The sequence below is a fragment of the Branchiostoma floridae genome, chromosome 2 (assembly GCF_000003815.2).
Source record: "Branchiostoma floridae strain S238N-H82 chromosome 2, Bfl_VNyyK, whole genome shotgun sequence".
Lineage (NCBI taxonomy): Eukaryota > Metazoa > Chordata > Leptocardii > Amphioxiformes > Branchiostomatidae > Branchiostoma > Branchiostoma floridae.
The window spans coordinates 25,990,044-26,014,819 of record NC_049980.1 but is presented as its reverse complement, the minus strand read 5'-3'; the positions used below and the strand labels follow the sequence as shown (position 1 = coordinate 26,014,819).

The 24,776-nt window shown below is 43.1% G+C and overlaps 3 protein-coding genes across 4 annotated transcripts in view; all 3 read right to left on the bottom strand.

The window, feature by feature from the left end:
• LOC118403941 (1-deoxyxylulose-5-phosphate synthase YajO-like) overlaps positions 1 to 14,165 on the bottom strand; it is a 20,831-nt gene extending 6,666 nt beyond the window's left edge. The window contains exons 1-8 of one of the 2 annotated variants that reach the window (XM_035802834.1): positions 13,640 to 13,822; positions 11,468 to 11,607; positions 10,997 to 11,141; positions 10,143 to 10,316; positions 9,866 to 9,963; positions 9,502 to 9,677; positions 8,948 to 9,087; positions 7,664 to 8,532 (exon numbers count right to left, since the gene is read on the bottom strand). In XM_035802834.1, the coding sequence (XP_035658727.1) occupies positions 8,431 to 8,532; positions 8,948 to 9,087; positions 9,502 to 9,677; positions 9,866 to 9,963; positions 10,143 to 10,316; positions 10,997 to 11,141; positions 11,468 to 11,607; positions 13,640 to 13,729 (1,065 nt within the window). In that variant the 5' untranslated portion in view covers positions 13,730 to 13,822 and the 3' untranslated portion in view covers positions 7,664 to 8,430. Of the gene's footprint in view, positions 1 to 7,663; positions 8,533 to 8,947; positions 9,088 to 9,501; positions 9,678 to 9,865; positions 9,964 to 10,142; positions 10,317 to 10,996; positions 11,142 to 11,467; positions 11,608 to 13,639 lie in introns of those variants that run through there. The other variant, XM_035802827.1, reaches the window with a different exon arrangement.
• On the bottom strand, positions 400 to 24,776 carry LOC118403970 (1-deoxyxylulose-5-phosphate synthase YajO-like). The gene is made up of 8 exons (XM_035802877.1): positions 23,894 to 24,776; positions 6,285 to 6,374; positions 5,934 to 6,076; positions 3,912 to 4,062; positions 2,392 to 2,565; positions 2,050 to 2,147; positions 1,388 to 1,875; positions 400 to 1,077 (listed from the first exon to the last, which is right to left on the bottom strand). Exons 2-7 carry the CDS (start codon positions 6,372 to 6,374, stop codon positions 1,677 to 1,679), a joined length of 855 nt encoding a protein of 284 aa, XP_035658770.1. The 5' UTR covers positions 23,894 to 24,776; the 3' UTR covers positions 400 to 1,077; positions 1,388 to 1,676.
• Positions 14,395 to 23,971, bottom strand: LOC118403932 (1-deoxyxylulose-5-phosphate synthase YajO-like). The gene is made up of 8 exons (XM_035802815.1): positions 23,804 to 23,971; positions 19,045 to 19,187; positions 17,307 to 17,466; positions 16,640 to 16,813; positions 16,330 to 16,427; positions 15,904 to 16,079; positions 15,399 to 15,538; positions 14,395 to 14,962 (listed from the first exon to the last, which is right to left on the bottom strand). Exons 1-8 carry the CDS (start codon positions 23,891 to 23,893, stop codon positions 14,861 to 14,863), a joined length of 1,083 nt encoding a protein of 360 aa, XP_035658708.1. The 5' UTR covers positions 23,894 to 23,971; the 3' UTR covers positions 14,395 to 14,860.

Sequence of the window (24,776 nt, the reverse complement as noted above, 5' to 3'; positions counted from 1 at the left end):
TCACTGCAGTGTCCAATATCTGTTACTTATGGACTCTCATTGGTACTGCAGCGGGGTTTCCGGTATTGTATGTTTAGTTATGAACAAGCTATGATTCTGACCTTTTATCAACATACACATTGTGTATGAACTGAAATAGGTGTATCTATGATTTGTAACAGATGCACTGACGTTAACCATGGAGACAACGTTGACATAATAGATCTGGATTAAGTGAAGATTACCCAATTGACCCACTCCCTGCTGACTTCTGCTGTAACCGATGTTGGGTGCATGGGAGAAGGTTGAGCTGCTGAAATATGATAATGGAATAATTACACAGATAAGTGTAGAGATGAGAAAATATTGGACATGTGTGGTATATCACCATAGAGAAGAAGACCTATCAAACGAAGATGCACAAGATACCCCTATCACTAGCAGTCTGGTGGTTTATTTTATTCATTCATTTAAAAGTGATTGGAAGATAAGATTTACATAACGTATCAACTACACTAACAAATGGTGTCAAGCTATATACTCGTTGACTGTTATTCCTGCCTACTTACTTTAAAGAGACTTGTTTCAAAGGCACAGAAAAGTGAATGTATAGGTTCTGGTCATTAAAAGCAATAATGTGGCATCTGTGGAATGATGTATTGCTTGTTATTAAAGTTCTGTTTGTTTGGTCTTCTGCTACCTGTTGATGCCTTAGCAACAACCTGCTGTAAATAAAGTAGTAGCACGATACAGCACTAGATATGTGCTTAATGATATATGACAGATATTATGAAGATATTTCCTATCCTATAAATGAGTACACATTAGAGTCTAATCTCATTCGTTCATAAGTTGTAGTGTTTATCATTCAAGATCTGGCGTTGTGTACATTAATCCAGGCTGTGGAAGTAGCATGTATCGCTGAACAGCGATATACTCGTATAGCAGATCACTGTTTATCTTAACAGCTTTCTCCATGGAATTATGCCACTCACTCTACTGGCACATGTTGTTCCTCACCCTGTCGCGGTTCCTACTTGTGATCATTTTATACGGGTAGGTTGGTTCAATCTGGCTGACAGTGTCGAGCTCAGCCATCTGGGACAAGGGGATAGAAAATAGAGCATGGTTAACGTTTTAGTCTTTCTTTCCAGCCATAGATGCCTTAGTAAACTCTGTGGGATTGGTATGTTGCTTGTTATTGACATGCCTAAGCACAACATTTTGACGTTTGTGGGGTACCCTCTGTAGCGGTTGTGCAGTGAGAACATATATTAACTTTATTGAAGTTATTTGCTTGAGATCAGGTGATGTAGTCATCATCAACTGGAACTTGTAATAAGACTTGTACGGGTCCAAGAAGGCAGCTATTGAGCTTAATGAGGCATGTACATGTTAGCTCCCTCACCGTTTCCTCCGTGATCTCCCAGCCAGTGGAGGCGCCCATGTTGTCCTCCAGCTGCTGAAGAGTTTTCGCGCCAATGATGACAGACGACACCACGTCCTTCTGTAGCAGCCAGCGGATTGCAATCTGCGCCGGGGCTTTACCTGGAAGTGATAACATGGTATGTACACTGTGAATCCGACTTCTAGACGGCAGGTTTCGTTATTACTCCTTATAATACTTATTATGGGCTTGTATCTGCCTCATCAGCAACAGGCCTAGGCTACAATTTGCACTAAGCATTGAGCACCAACTATGATGCTCTTCTGAACCTACCATGAGCCTCAGCGGTATTCTTCGCGACATCAATGATCTTCCAGGTCTTGTCATCTTTTTTAATCCTCTCGAAGTTTGGGGCCGCCTCCATATCTATTCCCTTCTTCGTAGTGTGCGCGATTCTGCTTCCTTCGGGCGCGTCATCTTCTCTTTTGAACTTCCCTGTCAGCAGGCCTCTGAGCACAAGTAGTAAAAGGGTAAAAGTAGATGTACAGCGACAAAAGATCGATGCTGCGCTAGTGACAAATATCCCATAGCCCACTTGGAAACCGATGATTCCAGATGAAATAACCAGTGGGAAACAGAAACTATTCTTACTATCAAACAATGAAGCATTAACATCACCACACCCTTTAAGTGGACTCCACGGGATGATGCCGATACCCTCCCGCCTGCAGACGTCAGTCAGCTCCCACTCGATCCCACGGCACAGCAGGTTGTACTCCACCTGAAGTGTCAAAATTTTCAAATAGTGTTAACGAGTCCTTTCCACCGTTAGTTACAGTTTGTGTGCTGCACGCTTTAAAACAAGCAAGCCACAGGCGATCTTCGCTGATGCAGGGGACTTTTTCACAGGGCTCACACTAGGCAGACTTTTCTTTTCTTTTTACAGTGGATTTATGCAGTGCCGATGTTCGGCAAATTCATCTTGAAATGAAGAATGATCGCTGTAAAACCAACAAAAGGCGCACCTGAAGAGAAATCCACTTGTTGAGTCCCATGGACTTGCTCAGCTCAACAATCTTCTGCAGCTGCCAACCGGTGACGTTACTGGCGCCCAGGTAACGCACCTTCCCTGCGAGCACCAGGTCATTCAGGGCTGACAGGGTCTCTTCGATGGGGACAGCCTCGTCCCACGCATGTATCTATAAAATGTGAACATCCATGAGGAGTTTGTAAATAATTGAGCTATATATATATCCAACAGCTCTACCGTTTAAAACCATATAGTCTATATAGAAGGATATAGATAGAGGAGAGCCACACCTCGAGCACGCTAAGTTTGGGTCTCCTCTCGGTGTGAGTGGATCAATCAAATCTATCTTGATATGCCACTTAAACTGCTCAGTACAACCCTGGTGTGTTACGCTATGAGGTGGTTTACCCGACCGTATATACAATACAATACTCTATATGGCTGCGCACGAGGATACAGCTGCACAGATTCTGATTTCCGAGCATATTTAATATCGGCCCAAAACGTATCTTAAAATTTTACATGTCTTTTTCCGAAACTAAGATTAACAAGTGACCGTAGGTAACATACTCTGTGACCTAATTATGGTTTATGTTGGTTGTAATGTTTTCTGTGGTGTATGACTCGATGTTTTCATCGCATACATAACACATGACATCACTGCTTATACCAAAAAATTACTTAAAAGCTAACATACCTATCACTGCCAAATTTAAAACACAGTCCTGTACGCAGTAACAGCGAAATCAATCGTACGACAACAAATGAAAACAACAACACAGCTTCACAATGGATACCTGAGGCGCACACAATTTTAAAAAGTGGGTCAATAACAGCTGTGGACAGCTGCCAACACGACCCCATATCTGCTTCGAGATAAGTAATTGCAAAACCCCATCGTCTATATGCCAGCTGTTCTACAATACCAGGGAAATAGGGCAAAATGTTAACAGTATGCTATGCCAAACCAACCTCAATATTGGAAACTCAAAGCCGGAACAAGATGGCATAATCCGACGAGGACAACATCTGCTTGACGGTATCAAATTACTACAAGGCTTAAAGCGCGATCATAAGGAAGACCTGGACCACTATACCAGACGGCGTAGGGGTGAAAACTGAAATTATTACATCCATAATAAAAACAGCTACGGCGAAAAAAAAAAAATAAAGCGCATCATTTCCCAACCGAGTATAATAATAATGGTTTATTCAAAAGTCAGACGTCACAGTTGCCACCTTGCAGCCAACGGCTGAATTGCGTGGTAAACTACACAAGATACATGACGACATGCCAATCCACATGCGATTGCGGCATACGGAACATAGAGATATAGGTGCGGACACTCAACGCACAAAGTGATTACAAGACTCTGTTACTGGAGGTTACCCTCCAGTGTCACAGAGTAATAATCAGGTCAACATAGACTAGGAAGCTTAGTTGGTAGAACATAGATCAGCTGCTGTGTGCTATATTTGTTACTGTGTGAAGTGAAGACGAACAAATCTTCCGACCTGGTACAGGTCCACATAGGCCGTACGGAGCCTGCGCAGACTGTCGTCTATGGACTGCATGATGTGATGGCGGCTCAGCCCCACGCTGTTTATGTCCTTACTGGTGTTGAACCGGACTTTGGTGGCTACAACAAACTTCTCTCGCTGCTGCCTGGAATATACGAGTAGCATATATATTCTCCAGATAATTGACCTTTCGGACAACATCAAACAACACTCGTCCTCAGTCTTGTTATCTGGAAGTCTGGACTAACTCATGACCAACATTGACAACGTTAACATGACCATGACCACACAGGCCCCTAACTATGATAGGAAATGCCATGTTTTAATCATGTAGTCCCCGAGGAAGTGGAGACGGCGTAAGCAATGCAATTAAGAACAAGCAAAACCAAACATGTGATAATTAGGCATGCCAAGTAGGCATATAAGTGTGAAGAATACACAGACACGAGACAGTTACACACTCCATTCAGCTCATTTTGTGCCGTCGGTATTGACTTGTGAATGAAGGCAAGTTGGATAAACAGGACATGTCAATCAAAGCTCTTTATTCAAGAAAACAATTTGAACCAAGAGGTGCTAGCCATAAGCCGCTATTCCATTATTGTACTCCAGCATCCTGGAGCTCGAGGTAGTCTGCAATGGCCCTTGCCATGTGTGGATGGGTGTTGTAATGTTGCAGAATGGCATTTGGTCCAATATTGAAGAGGTAGGATATTGCGACGGTGGTGTCCCTATATCTCAAAACATTGAAGTTGCCGGTGAAATGATGACGAGTTTTGTTTTTCCTATGGCAGTTATACCGCTTCACACCATGATGCTGCCTCCACCACCAAACGCTGAAAGAATTAATGCTCTTGCCGTCTCAGCGTGCGGTTCTCCTTGCCGCTTCCACGCTTTGATTCGGCCATCCAACTGCCGAAAGGGCAGATATGCTGATGTGCTAAAACAAACTTTTATGTTCTGTATACCAAACGGGACGTGAAAAAAGGATTGATTGGTCACTGACAAACGCGCCAATACCAACAGGATGAGACAGTTAAAGTTAAACCCTTCCCGCGCCTGGTGGCGCATAGGGCGGTGCCCATCTCTGCTTCCTTAGCCCTGGGCCACACAACGCAATCACTACAGCAGGGGGCTAGTTCACTGGTAGTGGTGTGTGTTCCACTTCCATACTCTTTCCCGAATGCTGAGTGCTAAGCAGAGAAAGCAGCATGTACCATTTTTAAAGTCTTTGGTATGACTCGGCCGGGGATCGAACTCACGACCTTCCGAATGCAAGGCGAACACTATGGCCATTGCACCGGCTAACAGGACGAGACAGTGTTAAACAAAATCAGGGAAATTTGGGCACTGTAAGGCTTGGGTCACATTTCCAAACCGGGGCCCGGTCGGGCTGTTTATGAAAAACGAAAAATAAAAGTATCTACTATCTATCTCTTTTTTTCTATGTTTTGTGTGTTTTGTTGCCTTTCATATCATATTTTCGTTCCCAAAAGCTACCCGGCCGGGCCCCGGGTTGGGAATTGTGACTCAGGCCTAAGCAGGTCTGGTGCTCGTTTCATGACTTTACAATCATGATAAGGTTGGTAACATATAGGAAAGGGAATCACACAAGCTTTCAATTGATATATAATACATTAAAATTTAGTGAGATCGCGTAGCGAAGCGAAGCGTGTTTGGCTCAGGACCGAGAGGTCTCAAGTTCGAATCCTGCCGTGTCACCGATCTTGTGAAAGGCACTTGTCACCGATCTTGTGAAAGGCACCCCACACAATTTCCTCAATTTACTCAGGTGTAAAACGAGTACCTATGAGGAGGTGCAGAAATGTCCCACTTGTCCCTAATCTCATTCCCCATACTAGCACCTAACATAAAAGACGCCTTCTGCACTATAGGGGAGGACTACATGATTGAGATAGGGGCAATTTTAATGTAATGGCCTTCATCTGTTTTTTTTTTTAAACTTAACTTTCTTCTTATGGTTCAACATTAGATTTGTCATCACAAGATACTTACTTTTCCAACCAGGTTCCTATGGTTTCCTCAGACCTGCCCTCTGCATATATGTCTGCTGTATCGATGAAGTTTCCTCCCAGCTCTACGTAGCGATCCAGAATGGCATGGGAGGCCGCCTCGTCGCACTGGCCGGGGAAAAGCGCCTAACGGGACCAACATAGTCCATGTCTCCGTGAAAATGTGTTCTTAATTAGGAGGAAAATTGACAATCGCGTCTTCACAAGCTGGCTTTGCCCTTTGGGCATAAACCCCTGGTCTGGCGTGACTATGCTAAAACTTGATGATCACCATTCAGAACCCACATAACATTCACCCCCACACACAAAGCACGGTCCACATCTTCGCACTAACCCAGTTTCCAAACGTCAAGGTGCCCAGGCAGATGTTGGACACCTTCAGCCCACTGCCGCCCAGGAATCGGTACTCAGTCTTGTCGGCCATGTCCACTTTGTACTGTTTTACGAAAGAGCTCCACACCTGACCCAAAAACACCAGTACGAATGAGACAGACCACAGTGCACATAAGCGGTATGTACGTACAAGACACACGGGTCACCAGTCGGCGACGGCGGGTCAACGATCGCTAGGTCGTAACATTATATCCCAGCTGCCATTGAATCCTATTGGATGGGAGCAAGGGGGGTTATGGGGAGAACCAGTGTCTTGTTCAAGTTGTCCGTGTGTCTTTGTCACAGTACTCAATAGGTATTATACCTGATACGATCCCTTATACGGGTTTAGAATGTCTGTGCACTTCACTGCGCGATCCAGTACCCCAGATATAGATGGTCACGTGCTTCTTACCCTTTCACTCCATTACAATCATCTTAAGAAGAGTCTCCAAGTAGATGTAGAGTCGAGAGTATAGTAGAGTAGATGTACTATATTGCTTCGTGTCAGTGACGTTTTGTGTGATATGGTTAGTCCCAATATATCCACAACACGCATGTTGTTCGGGGAGGCGAGAAACCTTAGAGTAGAGTAGTACTAGTATTTAGTAACGTTAGAGTACTTAACGGACAGAGTCCGAACAAATCATGCTACTTAACTTGAAGATTAGGTTCACTTTTCGTTCACTTGTATCCGGCGGGCACTGCGTCGACCTCGCTACACCCATAATCACCTGTGCATTGTCTTCAACCATGTATTGTTGTCAAAAGCCGAAAGGCCTCTGGGCCCCAAAACAAAGGGCATTACTGCGGCTCCGGGATAACAGAAATCTGTCTCTATGTACAGGTGGTCGCATCGGCTTCTATTTTGAACTTTCCAGTCAGCAGACCCCTGTTCAAAAGACGAAATGTACAGCGCGAATTCGGTGGTATTTTGTTTTTTGATGAGTTGGTGGAATGATATCAAAACGATTTTAATGCAATAAGCATAATTATCCACCGATGTCGTAATCGTTGTTTGGAATGTCTTAGAACATGTATCACTTGCAAAAACATAATTACCTCGATCGTGCAGTGTTAATCTCCAGATGGTGTCCCGTTACAGGGTCTTAAAATAGGGTCTCATTTGGTTTGCTAGTCTGTGCGTTGATGACCAACAGCACTAGCCATGGCATAAAGGGCGCTTGAATATCACAATCGTATAAGGCACTACTAACGGAGCCAATACAGAGATATGACAAAGCTGTTGGAGTCTCGTCTCTTTATTTGATCATCTGCAAGTAGAACGGATACGTCTAATCATCTAAGTAATTAACTGTAAGCAACTGGAGTCGAAACGCGTTTGGCAAACAAAAGTGAAAAGATTTATTCTCGTACTTTTCCACAGAAACACGCCCATAACATCGATAAAGGTCAGTAGAACGAGCCTTCAACATCATAACATATGAACACAAACTAATCATGAAGACAACTCTACGTAACTGCAAATGCTACAATTTATCTATGGTAAGGAAATTGGAGGAGATAAGGGGTTGGCGGTGAGTCGAAAACCGGGGAGCGAGTCTCGTGCCCCTCGCTTCCCGCGAGACAGAATGAGAGCCCCGGTGTCGGTGGGCGGAAGTGTGAATAGGCAAGAATGGACACGCGGTGGCCACGTTTGAGGTCAGACAAGGACCGGGGACTGGGCCTGGGTTCTCGTAAATTAATAAAAATGACACCACTGACATTTTTCCAAGTACGTATACGTATTTCAAGTGTTTTATACTCAGTAGTAAAACACTCATTGCACAGTGTTTTACTACTGTGCTTACCATCCACAGTAAATGATTTCTGTCTGCTTTCAACAAGATTAAGGTATTACATCTATGCAGCAGGGAAACACGTAACGTTACGGGCAGCAACATTTTGATGGTCGTTGTGTACGAACTGACTACATGTACAGGTTCCCTCATATTAGATGCAGTAACGTTAACTAGAAATAGACGTTTGACTCAAACAATTATGTCCTAACAATTATGTGTATGTACTGCTGACGTTCATACAAGATGCTGAACCATGCTGCCGAATCACGCTGAGTTGTACAGAGTGATGTCCTGTACCACACGTGTTTACTGACACATGTTCTTCCTCACCCTGTCCTTGTTCCGCCTTTTGATCATGTTGTAGGGGTAGAACGCGTCCATCTGGCTCACAGTGTCGAGCTCAGCCATCTGGAACATGATCAAAGAAGAGTAACGTTAGTAATAAATGTAATAACTTTCTCTTCTAATGGCAATAATCCACTTGTAATACAAAACACATTTGTTTGAATCTTGAAGACCTGACCGCAAATATTCCCAAGCATCTGCAATGTGGATTTGTGCATTGTCTTTCCGGTCCGCCATTATCATTACGATGCCTGCGTGAGTTCAATATTTCTCGCGTGCTTTAGCACATCATCTTAGATCTCAAGTCAAAGGTTGATGTTGAGCAGTTCTGACGTTATATCCATCACGTTTTGTTTGTATAGACAATATTTACGTGTACGGTATTCTGTCAAACTGTCGTGCCTGGCACTAGCTTTCCTGGGCTGACTAAATGCAATGTGGATATTGAGCTTAATGAAATGCCTGTTAGCTCCCTCACTGTTTCCTCCGTGATCTCCCAGCCAGTGGAGGCGCCCATGTTGTCCTCCAGCTGCTGAAGAGTTTTCGCGCCAATGATGACAGACGACACCACGTCCTTCTGTAGTAGCCAGCGGATTGCAACCTGCGCCGGGGTTTTACCTGAAATTTTCAAACATGATCAGATCTATAGCAAGGATTTTCCCTTCTGGCCCATGTTGTATTCAACACAAAGATGCAGTTCCGACCAGGGATAAAACCAATTCTGGCACATGCGATGACAGATGTCCTTTTGGGCAACCAGCTGCTGATTAAGTCTGTATGAACAGCTCTACTGACAATGCGCTACTCTAGTGCCAGTGATCGATGAGGAATTCCATTGGAACCGATGGAATTAAAGTTACACAATGACTTAACTAGTACCACCAGTAATTATACCGTACCCCTTTAATTTTTCTACGACCTTGGGTAGCCGATTCGTCGGCAACGAGACCATATACATGCTCTTATAATTACAATTTGGCACCATTATGTACTATGTTGATACATGTACTGTACTACAAATTTTACTCTTACCGTGTGCATCAGCAACCTTCTTCAGGACATCAAGGATGTCCCATGTCTTGTCATCTTTCTTGACCTTCTTGAAATCCGGGACCCCCTCGAAAATCATTCCCTTCTTTGTGACGTGCTCGATTCTGGTTCCCTCTGGCGCATCGGCTTCTCTTTTGAACTTCCCAGTCAGCAGGCCTCTGTTCAAAAGTCAAAATGTACAGCGCAAATTCGGCAATGCTTTCTCTTTACTGATGAAATGATCATTATCAAGACAATATCAAATCAATAGTCATCATTTCCTATCTTATCCACCGATGTCGAAGAAAAAGGATGTATGAAATGGATTCATCATTTCATGTTGAAGGACTATAAGCACCGTGCGCACCCTCTGAGCGGACTCCACGGGATGATCCCGATACCCTCCCGCCTGCAGACGTCAGTCAGCTCCCACTCTATCCCACGGCACAACAGGCTGTACTCCGCCTGGAATTAAGATTCATTATCTTTAATGATATAGGTGATGCTTTTTCAAAATTCATAGGTCACACAAACGGTGGGCTATTCATTTCACGTTGGACTTGCACAGATAAAGCCAAGAGCCAAATATGACCGATGCAAACTCCTATTTAGACAGCTTGTTCTAAACCCCAAAAATGTCGCACCTGAAGAGATATCCACTTGTTGAGTCCCATGGATTTGCTCAGCTCAACAATCTTCTGCAGCTGCCAGCCTTTGACGTTACTGGCGCCCAGGTAGCGCACCTTCCCTGCGCGCACCAGGTCATTCAGAGCCGACAGGGTCTCTTCGATGGGGACAGCCTCGTCCCACATATGGATCTAGAATGAGATCATACATGATGGGTTTGTAAATAACTGAGTTATATCCAACAGCTCTACCATTCAAAACCATGTAGTTTATAGAGAAGGGCGTAGAGGAAAGCAACACCTCTAGCACGCTAATAAAAAAGAGTGGGTGTACATGTCCTCACGGTGTGAGTAGATCAATCAAATCTGTCTTGATACACTAGTACTTATGCGTCTCATGCATACAAACCTAGGGTGTTACGCCACGAGGCGGTTTACCCTACCGAATATACAATACAATACAAACTAGTAAACATCACTGACAGATGTAATCACCATAATATCAAACTGGTCGAAGCTGCGATAGGATGGTCGATTCAACAACCTGCAAAGATCATTGTCAGTGTGAAGCAGACGTTGTTACAGTCTAACAAAATGGCGATTTTATGCACACGTGTTTGTCGAGAAAGAATCTGTTTAGTTCAAATGTCTTTGAAAGGCTGCGCACGAGGATACAGCCGCCCAGCTTCTAATTTTCAAGCATATCGTCGGTTAAAAAGGTGTCTTGAAACATTGCATGGGCATGTCGAAATTCCATGACATTGATAAGGAGGTCGACGTAGATGACGAAGCTGATTTGATAGAACATAAAGCCTCTGCTGTGTGAGGTTCTTAAGTATGTTGATGAGATGAAGAAGAACAAATCTACTTACCTGGTACAGGTCCACATAGTCCGTACGGAGCCTGCGCAGACTGTCGTCTATGGACTGCATGATGTGATGGCGGCTTAGTCCTACCCCGTTAATGCCCTTGCCGAAGCGAACTTTAGTGGCCACCACAAACTTCTCTCGCTGCTGCCTGGAATATACGAGTAGCATAGTCTCCAGATAATTGACCTTTCGGACAACATCAAACAACGCTCTTTCTTAGTCTTGTTATCATGTGAAACCTGGAAGATTGCTGTTTGGACTGACTCATGACCAACATGGACAACATGACCACGACCGCCATATCTCCTTACACTTGGACAAGGAATGCCGATTTTTAAATGAAATAAAAACTTCATCCGTTTTTTTTAGCCTCTTGTTCTATCTTCAAGCAGAAAATGGTACAAAATTAAGAATTATATTTCTCATCACAAGGTCCCTTGTGTGGTTGTTGAATACAATTTTAACTGCACTTACTTTTCCAACCAGCTTCCTATGATTTCTTCAGACCTGCCTTCTCCATACACGTCTGCAGTATCGATGAAGTTCCCTCCCAGCTCCACGTAGCGATCCAGGATGGCATGAGAGGCCGCTTCGTCGCACTGGCCGGGCAAAAGCTGACAGGACCAACACAGTCAATGTCTTCATCAAAACACATGTTTACACTGGGTTTACGTACCCACGCGTCTTCACAAGCAGTCTTTTTGCGACGCCTTAGGGACAAGCAAGCCTAAATGTATACTTTTTGACCGTTTGACAAGGCTTCCCAAAATTTCAGGAATTTTTCTACAGGCATGTCAGGAACTTTAGTTGCATCATCCTTTTAGAGTGGAATAACTCGGGAATGAATTGACGGATCTTCTTTATATTTGGAATAGATAGCTTCAGAGATACCTTACGGAATGAAATGCTAACTATGCAAATCAGGGGCTTATTTGCATAATTATAACTACGCTGTATTTGGTGTTAGAAGGCTCAAAATATGCTATATGTAACTCAAAAAGAGAGAAATATCAGACATGCTGTTAAGTATATATTAAGTGGCAAAAATTCCCAAAATTCTATTGCAATTCGTCTGCGCGTTCGCAAATGCACCATCCTTTTGGAAGGGAATAACTCGGGAAGGGGTTGACGGATCATCGTAATTTTTCATATGTAGATAACTTGGGAGATGCCTTTCACGAATAAGGGCTATCAATGCAAACTAGGGGCTAATTTGCACAATTAATGAGCACAGTTTACTAAGCACAGTATCTAATTACTACTAGGACACATGTCATACATGTTGTATATACGTAGAAAAGAGAGAAATATCGATAGACATCAATTATGCAAATTGTTGCCTAATTTACATAATAAAGAAATTGAGAAATTGATATTATAGTGTTTAATGATGAAAACTGCATTCTTGCGATATTTGGCAACAACATGTACGTTAAGTTGAACATGTGGACGTAAGTCATGCAATTTTTGGTCTCATTTACATAATTTATGAGACAATAGATTTCTTTGCAAAGACTTTCATACTTTGAACACATTGTTATTTAGGTAAAGAAGATGATCAACTGATATCTTTTATGCAAATGAGGACCTCATTTGTATAATCAATCACAAACATTTATGATAGGCCACTCGTCACAAGAGGTCGCTTTTCTTCAGCAATGTCCTAAATTCATGTCGTAAAACAGTCTTCATACACACAGCCAGGTGAAAGGATCTAACATACTAGTAAATACAACACACCTACAACAACAATCAATAATACTTGAAAACAATAAAACCGTCGCCATGGCATTAGTTTTTATTGCCACAATTATTCCGTTTGGTTATAAAACCTTCAACTGTCGTGACTAGGCAAAAAGTTGAATGACCCCCCCCCCCCCCCCCCCCCCAAAAAAAACCACACACACAAACCTCCCAATAAGAAATCTCTCATAACTCCTCGGAACTCTCACCCACGCACCCACACAGAGCACGGTCCATTTTTGCTGTTGTTGTCTGCACGCTAAGATGACGCCGATATTTTCTAAGTCTTGTGTAACATCGTAGCACAACGTGAATTTCGTAACTATATTGTATATTTTATGGACAAACTTCTAAATCGTAGCGTAACGTTAGAATAATATTGATAAAATAAGCTGTGTAAATATGCAGCTCAGCTCGTAACGAATTTGTGTTGTTTACGTCAGCATGCATTCACTGCATTTTGTAAAAGAAATGACGACAAACTTTCCATTTAAACATATGCTTTATTTCTTGAAGATTGACGAAATTCTTGTTCCTGTGTGAATTTCTAGTGTACTGTGTGCACGTTTTTGTAAAGGATAAGAGTTAGATCGTGACCGTATATAACAAAACCAGAAATCGGTGCCGCGACATTAGAGGGAGGGGGGTGTATCCGCGTAATGAAAAAGTCGCGTAATGAAAATTTAGCGCTCGACTAGTGGGCGCTAAAAACGCTAAAATTAAGTTACCGCTATAAAATCAAGAATTACAGTAAATACAACACACCTACAACACCCCCCCCCCCCCCCCCCAAAAAAAAAACACACACACACACACAAACCTCCCAATAAGAAATCTCTCATAACTCCTCGGAACTCTCACCCACGCACCCACACAGAGCACGGTCTACGTCTTCGCACTCACCCAGTCTCCAAACGTCATGGTGCCCAGGCAGATGTTGGACACCTTCAAACCGCTGCCGCCTAGGAATCGGTACTCAGTCTTGTCGGCCATGTTGACTTAAGTACTAGTAAGTGCGGTTATACTTCCTTATAGCGCTTATACGACCTTTGACCTCTGCCTGCACCTGTACCCGGTGAGCGAGTGTCGACGGCACACCCGTGCTCACCTGAGTCCAACAAGAAAAACTGGTTTTGTACTGGTACTACACCTGAGCACTGTCTCCAAACAGAAATTAAAATGAAAATTTTAGATTGTGGTAAAAATCCGAAAGGTCATGGATCTCTTCGCTGTCACGAGGCATTTTAGGCATTTTCACACCGTTTTCAAACATATCCTAACATAAGACTGAATTACCAAGACGTGGAATTGTAATGTAGATTGTATTTGTAGCAATCAACTCCATATGGCATGCCACTGTAGATAGTTACCTCTATGAGAAATGGAGGTATAGTTTTTGATGCGTCTGTCTTTGTGTCTATAAATTTGTTTGTCTGTCTGTGTTTCCATATATTTGTGGTCAGCAAAAGCCAAAACTCTAGAACTTCTGGATGTATTACAATGATATTTGGCATGTTGGTAGGTGTTGATAATACGAAGGTCAAGGTCGATTTTCGGACCCTGGTATGTGATCTTGGTACTACAGCAGAACTTCGATTTTTTGCATTTTTTTACCCGGACACGCTGGTCTTGATTAAGAGATTAAAGAGATATGGCAATGCTTTTGGAGAGATTTCTCTTTATTTATTTTGACAAGTGCAGGCATATCAAGTCCCCTCAGTAATGGCCATCCGTACTAATGAATGCTGCCCGGTATAAACACGAGGAAAGATAGCATTACATCCGTCAAGCAAAGAAACACGTATGAACATCAACATATTAATAACTCTCGTGAACGAACTAAAAACATGGTGTTCAAAGTTTGCAAGATGCACTATAATCGTTGACTGAATGGTGACTCAAACAATTACATCCAAACAATAATGTATAATGCGTCGATTAAGGTTAGACATCCAGGTAAGAAGGCATGCCAAATAGCAGTTACTCAAGCAACTGGATTCCAAAATCAAGTATGTATGATAAACCACTGTTGACGTTCATAAAAGCTTCTGAACCGTGCTGTCGACCTAAGCTGGGTTGTACAGCAGGTAGACACTCTACAGAGTGATGTCCTGTGTCACGTGTTTACTGACACATGTTCTTCCTAACCCTGTCGTTGTTCGCAAAATTGATCATGTTGTAGGGGTAGAATGCATCCATCTGACTGACAGTGTCGAGTTCTGCCATCTGGAACATGGTCAACGTAGGGCAACGTTAGTGGTAAATGTAATAACCTACTCTTCATTAAAGTAAACTACTTGTAATACAAACACATTCGTCTGGATCTAGAAAGCCCGACCACAAATATTCCCAAGCATCTGTGATGTCATTTTGTGCAGTGCCTTTCTGGTCTGCCACCATCATCATGATGCCTGTGTGCGTTCAAGATTCCTCACTCGTTGATCATGAGCACATTATCTTAGATCTCAAGTCACAGGTAAGGGTTGAGAGGAATACTTAGAGGTTCTGACGTTATAGCCATCACGTTGTGTTTGCATTGACTTTCAATGGACAATATTCACGTTTACGGTATTCTGTCAAACTGTCTTGCCTGGCACTAGCTTTCCTGGGCTGAATGCAATGTGGATATTGAACTTAATGAAATGCCTGTTAGCTCCCTTACCTGTTCCTCCGTGATCTCCCAGCCAGTGGAGGCGCCCATGTTGTCCTCCAGCTGCTGAAGAGTTTTCGCGCCAATGATGACAGACGACACCACGTCCTTCTGTAGCAGCCAGCGGATTGCCACCTGCGCCACAGTCTTGCCTGAAAGTAACGGTCATAATCAGTTCAACACTTATCAGATACTGCGGTATTCTCCTCCCACAGGGTAGTCCATAGAAGATGATGATGGTAGTCCATACAAGAATGTAGCTCAGAAGGGTAAAGTACATTCTAGCGCTGGCGATTAATATAAATCTATGTCATTTTGCGGTAACCGGTGTTGGTGGCATGAAAGTTGAGCTATGCTTATTGACTTCGAAAGGGAAAAAAAGTCGATATGGTTCTAGTCTCATGGCAATGTTGACACAGGATAATATTGTATCTTTCCGTAGGAACTGATGTACCGATATACATATAGAGTTGGATAACAATATGGAAAGATGATACATATCATATGTTACTCTTACCGTGTGCTTCGGCAACCTTCTTCATGACATCAAGGACGTTCCAGGTCTTGTCATCTTTCTTGGCCTTCTCGAAATCCGGAGCCGCCTCGAAGGTATGGCCAGTCTTTGTGGAGTGTGCGATTCTGCTTCCCTCGGGCGCAGCGGCTTCTCTTTTGAACTTCCCAGTCAGCAGACCTCTGATCAATAGATAAACGTTAACAGTGACGTCACTTACAGGATGAATGATTCATGATCAATACTTTCTTTTTGCTACATGGATAAAGCAATATGAAACAAAACTCTAAAGTAACAGGCATCATCCCCAAATTAGCAGCCATTGTCACCAAAAGATGAGTGGAATGTCCTGCTGAACGTTTCATATGACTCTCGTCAACTTGGAAATGGTTCACAGCAATTGACTTAAACGATGACGATTATTCAACGCACCCTTTGAGTGGACTCCACGGGATGATACCGATACCCTCCCGCCTGCAGACATCAGTCAGCTCCCACTCTATTCCACGGCACACCAGGCTGTACTCCGCCTAGAATTCAAGATCAACATCACTCTACTCTTTATAGGTGATTTTTTTTTTCAAATTCCACACGGTAGCATTATCGGCGGACTATTATTTTTAACTACGGACCTGACAGGTACAAATCGTTAATGTGATTTTCAATTTCCATTGAGTGGCAAATATCTTCCCTATTGTTAATCTTTCAAAGATTGCACGTTTTGAAACTAAACATTTCGCACCTGAAAAGATATCCACTTGTTGAGTCCCATGTACTTGCTAAGATCAACAATCTTCTGCAACTGCCAGCCTTTGACGTTACTGGCGCCCAGGTAACGCACCTTCCCTGCGCGCACCAGGTCATTCAGAGCTGACAGGGTCTCTTCGATGGGGACAGCCTCGTCCCAGAGGTGGATCTAGAATGGTGACGTGCGGTTAGGGGGGAAACTATACCCAATAGCTAACCTGTCTTAAATAGACTCCTGTTGAAATCATTGTCTGAAAATATTGTGTCTACAACATGATGGGCTTTACACATTGCGATATGATGCGCTCTCTTCCGGCCCCTTGGACCAGATTGGTTATATATGACGAGAGATTACAAATGACACGTGCACCACCAGGAAGACGCCATAAATGACGCGCAAATTAAGCATGTATCTGCTTACGTTATGAGTTAACATTGTGTGCAAAGGACGATATGAAAATAGAAAAGGTGTTACAAGTTGAGGCAAAGTGAGAAGAAACAGTTTGTTGGTGGCAAATGGCTTTGCTATTTGCACTGATGTTGATGGCAATTATTACCCTGATACTGACATTGGACCAAATGGTTATAAAACAAACATTACACCCTGCGAATATTCATAGAGTAAAACGCACAACAGATTAACAAACGGACAATCTACCCACCTGGTACAGGTCCAGATAGTCCGTACGGAGCCTGCGCAGACTGTCGTCTATGGAATGCATGATGTGATGGCGGCTCAGTCCCCAGCGGTTGATGTCCTGAGTCCAGCGGCTGGTGTTGAACCGGACTTTGGAGGCAACAATAAACTTCTCTCGCTGCTGCCTAAAATGCAACACATCCCCAAACGTCAACTCGGCAAATAAGATGTTAGCCGTCTTCCACTTTGACTTAATTTTGATGCCTATCATGGATCATAAGACACAGAGGCAGGCATCCAAACGTTGAACGTTCTGCCGCAAATATACAAAAGTAACGGTCTCCTCTGTCAGCACTGGAACACCAGTGCTGAAGTGGTCGTCAGCACTGGAAGTCCAGTGCTGAGCCGCCGTCAGCACTGGAAATCCAGTGCTGAGGCAGCTTCAGCACTGAATGTCCTCCTGTCAGCACTGGAAATCCAGTGCTGAGGACGTTTCAGCTCTGGAAATCCAGTGCTGACAAATATTCCGCACTGGAAACCGAGTGCTGAAGCCGCCGACTCTAGCGACACGACTCAAGGCGGCATGAGCTGCTGTTTACAATTATAACGAAATTAACCTGTCTAAAACGTCTTCAATCACGTTAGTAACTTGTCAAAACAACTGTGGTAACGTTATATACATAGATATCTACCGCACCTCGAGCCGTAAACATGGTCCATTACTCATTCACCTCACATGTAACGCCATCGTCTAACGTTTAATTTTCTTGGCCAAAGGTCATTGGAAGGTCCCAATTTAGTTACAACAAGAGGGACACCGAAATGATTCCCGAAAGGGCTATATCTATCACATTCACACAATTCAATAAAAGCTCAAAGTCATGGCCTCTTTTTATTCTTTCATTAGTTCATGAAATAAAACTGTTGTTGTCAATGTCATGTGTAATGTCAATCTCCGCCAAACAAGGTAACAAGTCGAAAGGAAATAACTCAGCCGTACGGACGCATGCTACGAATGAATATTACGTTCAGCACTGGAACGTTCCAGTGCTTTATAATCGTCAGCACTGGAAGCCCAGAGCTGAAGTTTTTTCAGCACTGGTCTTCCAGTGCTGAAAAGTTCCCGAGCACTGGAAAATCCAGTGCGGAACCCGTTACTTTTGTATATCAGCACTCGGTTCCAGTGCTGACGCCGGTTTCAGCACTGGGTAACCAGTGCTGAATGGCCTTTGAACTGGCTCGCCGCCTCTCCGCCGCGAGTTCAGCACTGGTACCCGAGTGCTGACGGCAGTTCAGCACTGGAAAACCAGTGCTCGGAAAAGTTCAGCACTGGAAAACCAGTGCTCGGAAAAGTTCAGCACTGGAATTCCAGTGCCGAGGGAGCTTCAGCACTGCAACAAGGCCGTTCAGCACTGGAAAACCAGTGCTGAGGCCGATTCGACCCATTGATTCAGCACTGGAACACCAGTGCGGAACCCGTTACTTTTGTATACCCCCCCCCCCCCACACTTTTCCAGTTGAAGACGTTTTTGTTACCCAGAATAATGTGGATCAATAATCATAACGTAGCTAGACGAGACATCGATGTCAACCCCTAGAAGCTCACAATGCTACAGAGATGAATCTGACAGAAGACGGAGGAGGAGAACACCAGAAAAACAATATATTTTAACCCATACTGTGGTATGGTTGACATATAATATACATACTCTCAATACTGGAGTGTCTAACCTTCCTTGATCGACGTGTAACAAGATACTCACTTCTCCAACCAGCTGCCAATGTATTCTTCAGACTTGCCCATTGCATAAATGTCTGCTGTGTCAAGGAAGTTTCCTCCCAGCTCCGCGTAGCGATCCAGGATGGCATGGGAGGCCGCCTCGTCGCACTGGCCTGGCCAACCTCCCTACAAAATGTACTTAATGTATCATAAGGAGGCTTACGAAAATATCGATGTCACTGTGTCATACTTATTTTAATGAAAAGGGTAGACGTGTTTTATTTCTGTATGATTCATTTATTCATTCATCCAATCCAACGTAATTACACATTTGTAATTAGCATGGGAATATGGATGGAAGAAAAGCTAAAGCTGTGGATACAAAACAAGTCGAGCTTGTTACCTAAATGAAAAATGGAGGTATAGTTTTTGGTGTGTCTGTGTGTGTGTGGGGGGGGGGGTGTCTGTTTGCGTGTGTGTTTATGTTTCCGGATATTTGTGGTAAGCATAACTTAAGAACCTCTAGATGGACTACAATGATACTTGGGTAGAGGTTGGGAAGACGAAGGTCAAGGTCAATTTTGGGCACCCTGGCATGTGACCTTGGTACTGCAGCAGAACTTCAATTTTTTGTATCTTTTTACCTGGACATGCTATGGTCTTGATTTTTTGGTGGCAGATAGCTTGTGATGTAAGGAATAAGTGGTGTATGTTTGGGCCTCCTAGCAGCTTGCTCTAGAACTGTAGGAGTGTTTTTGTCAAAATCTTCCAATACAAGGAGCATAACGGAAGATAGGAATGATGGATTTCCATGATATTTGGTATGCAGATACCTGTGGCAGAGATGTATATAATGAAATGCAAATTATGCAAAATTGGACTGAATTTGCATACTTAATGAGGAAAATCTATATTTACAGTGTTTTCCAATATAGGACTCAGATACATGTATCATGTAGTTTGTGGTAGGTGGAAGATAAGCAGATTCTAATTATGCAAATAAGTCCCTAATTTGCATAAAAAATGTGAAAGTGTCCTAATTCTTAATACATATAGTAAATGATTGGGCTGTCAACATTGTGACCTGTGTAAGTTAGTGAAAGGTGTACATTAGCAATCATAAATTATGCAGATGTGAAAGTCATTTGCATAATCAGACTATTTCATGGAGGTATGAGGTCTCCGAACTCTTGTTTTTCTAGTAACGCGTCAATGTAAAGGCCTACAGTTAGACGAGTTCATGTCACTACTTCCGCCAACCAAGACTATGCGTGAGAGGACTGACTGTTGGTGCATGAGCAAAAGATAGAGAAGGGTTTAAACCATTGAGGTCTCATTCCTGTATTACTCCGAGTCTAAAGGAATCCGGGCTAAAAAATTATCTGGCCCGCAAAGCGTTGTTTTAGGTGGACCATAAATTCCCATTAATAAACCATAACTGATATGAAAAGGAATTTCGATGAAAGCTTGTGTATTACTGGCATGATCATGCACGAAAGTTTCGTGACCCGATCGATCCTCGGACGTTTACGTTTATTTGTACTGAGTGCTCCGGTCAGGCTCCGGGTATTGAAAACGACCTCTAGCGGATAGCGGCTAGGTGCATTTTGAAATGTGATAGAAATCGTTGCGTCGGCTAGATTTGGGTGAAAATTTTTTTATTGTCTAACAAACGTGTGTGCTTACATTAGAAAGCAAAACATCGTGTTTTAATTGGATTTGCGGACATAGAAGTTGTGTGTTAAAGCATTGAATTCAATGGGGCGATCTAATTAGCTTCGCCAAGAAGCTTATGTTTTTGCCAACTTGGGTCTGTATGTAGGTCAACAGGATATAACTCGAGAAATTGTGGATGGAACTTTTTTATTTTTTGCAGGTGTGTAGCGGTTGTTGAAAGGCATGCCTAGTTCGAAAATGGGTTACCTGGCGTTTTCCTATGGTACATTAGCGAGCTTGGTATTTTTTTTGGTGTTTTTTTCGGGAGGCATAAGTCAAAATGTAGCTGGGCGATTTCCACGATATTTGGCAGGTCTGTAGCGGTTGTGGAAAGGATTGCCATGTGCGAGAATGGTTTAGCTACCTTTTACCTTTGGTGCTGTAGCTGGCCTTGTATGTAAGTGCGTTTGTCTGTAAGCAAGATAACTCGAGATGTTCTTGATGGATGTTAATGATATTTGGTTGATAGGTAGGGGACACAGAAAGGAAGGTCAAGTTCGATAATGGGCCTCCTGGCAAATTGTTTTGGTACTGCAAGTGAGCATCAAAGTTTGCGCCTAAATTTTCCAGAAGTGCCAGGTTCGTGATTTTTTACTGGTGGATAGCTGTTGGTACTAGGAGTCAATGGTCTAATTTTGGGCCCCCTAGCAGCTTGTTTGGAATTGCAGTGGGTGTTATATTTCGTAACTTTTTAGATGGATAACTCCTGAGGGGATTGATGAATATTTTTTTTGTTTTTGGTAGGTAGGTACTTTGGATGATTATCAACATAATGAGATGCAAATTATATAAATCACTCTGTATTTAATAAAATTTAATATAATTACTTAGGGAAACTTCTATAACGGTTGAAAAATACTTGTGACGGAGTCACCTGAAAGGACTTGAATCGGCCCATAGATGTCTAAAAATAGAGAAAAAGTAGGTCAAAAGAGCCAGTGGAAGCAGAGGCTCCCTGATAAACAGACGTTGTCTTGGAAGCATGAAATTCTGATTGACCAGGGATGTTACTAGGTCATCCGTGTACTATTCCGCCAGGCTGGAGTCTGGTAGAGACTACTGGCTGAAAAAATGCCTATAAATGGTCATGGTTCATGTTAGCAAAATACAAAGCCTGACCGTGTCCAACACGTATCTATAAAATTAAGCAATTAAATAGCTTGCTGAATTGATGTCAATACGACGGCACACAGCAAAGGATTCATAGCAGTTGAAATATAACATATCTATATACAAGTGTTGCTTATATCTATATACAGATCAACAATAAAAGCAACACTATATCATGGGAACGGTAAAAATGTAGTAGAGGGAACTTGACGAATATCACTTGATATAAAGATGTAGAGCTAATATCTACGAGACACTTCAGGTGTATTTTCTTATGCATGATGGACTGCAAGGAAATGGTGTTCCATGTGCCAGTAACACAACATGGGTCTAAACAAACGAATAAGCACTATGTAAAGTCAGTAATATAACATAATTGAACAATGACGGCTTGTAACACATAGTACTTACATCTGTGAACTAGGTTAAAACAACAAGTGACCAAGTGCTGGGACAAGACAAACCCAACATGTTGAAGAACAGCACTTAGGTCAAAAGGGTCACCGTCAATTATCCACGCATTCCTCAACTCTTAACAGAGATGTCATGTTGTAAGGGAAAGGTCGGCTAGAAAGAACTGACATCATTGCGAGAAATACAAATCGCCAAAGGTGACAGGCGGCTGTCATCGGACAGTCGCAGAAATCATAACCTTAGACTCTGTGATATACCTCTGACTTAACTCGCTACTGCAAAACTTTACTTTCTATTTTCATGAGATTGAAACAAACGTTCACCAAGGCGGGGGTCGTAGCAATCCTTACATATGGCCCTTAGATGACCCTTGGTGAGTTAAAAAGTTCCGTAAATTGGAAGGAACAACAGTGGCCGGGGTTTGGTGAGTGACGAATGCAATTATCGGCGTGACTTCCTGTGGTTTCCAGGTTTCCAAGACCTACCCACATACCAAATATCACTTCAATCCATTCAGCCGGTCTTCAATTTGCTGGTTTCTACATACATACATACATACATACATACATACAAACATACATACAAACGCTACCCAAAACATAACCAGCTCTCCGAAAGTAATTATGACAACACAAAATAGAACAGTAACCTCATACCTGTACAAATTGTTCTGATTATGCAAAGACATTCATTCACATCGCCAAAAAAATTGCTGCATTATGTACACTAACAGAATAGACTAATCTACTCACAATGTTCATAATCCAACCAACCACTACATGTGACTAGATAACATATGGACTTATACACATTAATCATTCAAAAAGAACGATCTTCCATAGAAATTGTTTATTTGGCGAAGATATGTGTTCGAGGAACTCTAGTTGTGTAATGAGACCTTCAACATGCATTCTTCGGGGGGTTTTGGTGCCGTGGTGAAATCGTAGCAGTTCTGGGTAGCTACGGCAAGAGATATTTTATAATTGTTGAATTTTATATAGTTTAATATTAAATGAATGACCTTTTGTCCAGCTTGAGGCGACCCCCTCATAAACAATAGTATGATCGCCAGTGCAGCTGGCTCTGAGCCAAAGCTTGTTGGACTCGGCCAGCGCGTGGAGCAGGCGGTTTGGATTTACAGAATGGCCGTATAGAATTTATTGAAATGACAGTTGGCATGATAGGCTAGAACTTCAAAGTTTCATGATCTGGAGTTTTTATTCCACTTTTCTGTCCTATTTTCTACAAAGTTGCATGACTGGTATGCCTTTTCTGGAACCGTGGCGCTGTCAATGACTCAGCAGTAAAGGGGCGTGAACGCCCTTCCCACGTATCAATATTAAAGAGCGAAACCCAACCCACCCCACCCCCAACACATGTACTAGTAAGTAATTTCCAAGCAGATGTGTTACTTGGCTTCTCCTGTATCATACATGGAATCGGTTACGTTAGTCGCCACGGTACCGTGAACGCTGGTATGTACAGGGGTGACCAGTCGGAGTCAGTGTTTACCGAGTCTGTAAGTGTAACGTGCTGCCTGAAGATTTAAAGATTCTTCTCACCATTTCTCCAAACGTCATGGTGCCCAGGCAGATGTTGGACACCTTCAATCCACTGCCGCCCAGGAATCGGTACTCAGTCTTGTCGGCCATGTTCACCTTGTACTGTTTTACGAAGGAGCTCCACACCTAACCGGCCTGACCTAAAACACCAGCACAAATGACTGCAACAGAGCTCCGTACACAAAGACTCGGCGAGGGTCATCGGACTGTGGAGGTGGGTCAACGACCGGTAGGTCGTATTATATCACAGCTGCTGACTGAATTCCATTGGAAGGGATCAAGGCGTGCTGTGGGGAGAACCAGTGTCTTGTTCAAGTTGCTCTTGTGTCTTTGTCACAACACTCAATAACTATTCCGATCCCTTTAGACGGATTTACAATGTCTGTTCACTGCGCGATCCAGCAACCAAGAGGGTCACATGCTCCAAGCAGATGGCTCACTTTTCGCAAGTTAGAATAACACCTACCGTAGTCGCGTTTCATCATGATGCCAACATTTGTCCCGGCAAATGTTGGTCACCTTCAAGCCGCTCCTCAGAAATTGATACCCCATCATGGCGGTGATGTCGACAGTCAAGTTTACACTTTTTGGACTGAGCTCAGTGAGCTGTAACACCTCAACCTTTGTACTGCTCAGAGCAAACAAGCGCAGCAAACATCATGCAAGTCAAGTGCACGCACGGGTCCGACCGACTGGTCGATCGTTTCGACTTTAATACAGCGCGCCAACGATCGTTAACGTCATATCTCAGCTGTTGGCTTTGACGGTATACAGGCTTTTCTTGACGTCATACTAATTATAATTTAAATCCTCCGACGACCACGTTGGCGGGTAATTGAATTAAGCAGTCACATCTTCGTATGGTTTACAGACGTACGCTGTAGTCCAACACGGCGCAGGTGACGTCAAATGAAAAGCCTGTCTACCATCACGAGTCATTCTTTGGATAATAAAGGCGTTGGCTCCAATAGGA

Bases quoted from the DNA above. Each gene is read 5' to 3' on its own strand.
- LOC118403970 (XM_035802877.1), bottom strand. From the start codon at position 6,374: ATGGCCGACAAGACTGAGTACCGATTCCTGGGCGGCAGTGGGCTGAAG. The intron at 4,063-5,933 runs GTAAGTATCTTG...CGTATATTCCAG, and splicing joins ATAGGAACCTGGTTGGAAAA to GCAGCAGCGAGAGAAGTTTG. The intron at 1,876-2,049 runs GTGTGGTGATGT...ACTTGTGCTCAG, and splicing joins CCGTGGAGTCCACTTAAAGG to AGGCCTGCTGACAGGGAAGT.
- LOC118403932 (XM_035802815.1), bottom strand. From the start codon at position 23,893: ATGGCCGACAAGACTGAGTACCGATTCCTGGGCGGCAGTGGATTGAAG. The intron at 16,814-17,306 runs GTGGGTAGATTG...TCACCATTCTAG, and splicing joins ACTATCTGGACCTGTACCAG to ATCCACCTCTGGGACGAGGC. The intron at 16,080-16,329 runs GTGCGTTGAATA...TCTATTGATCAG, and splicing joins CCGTGGAGTCCACTCAAAGG to AGGTCTGCTGACTGGGAAGT.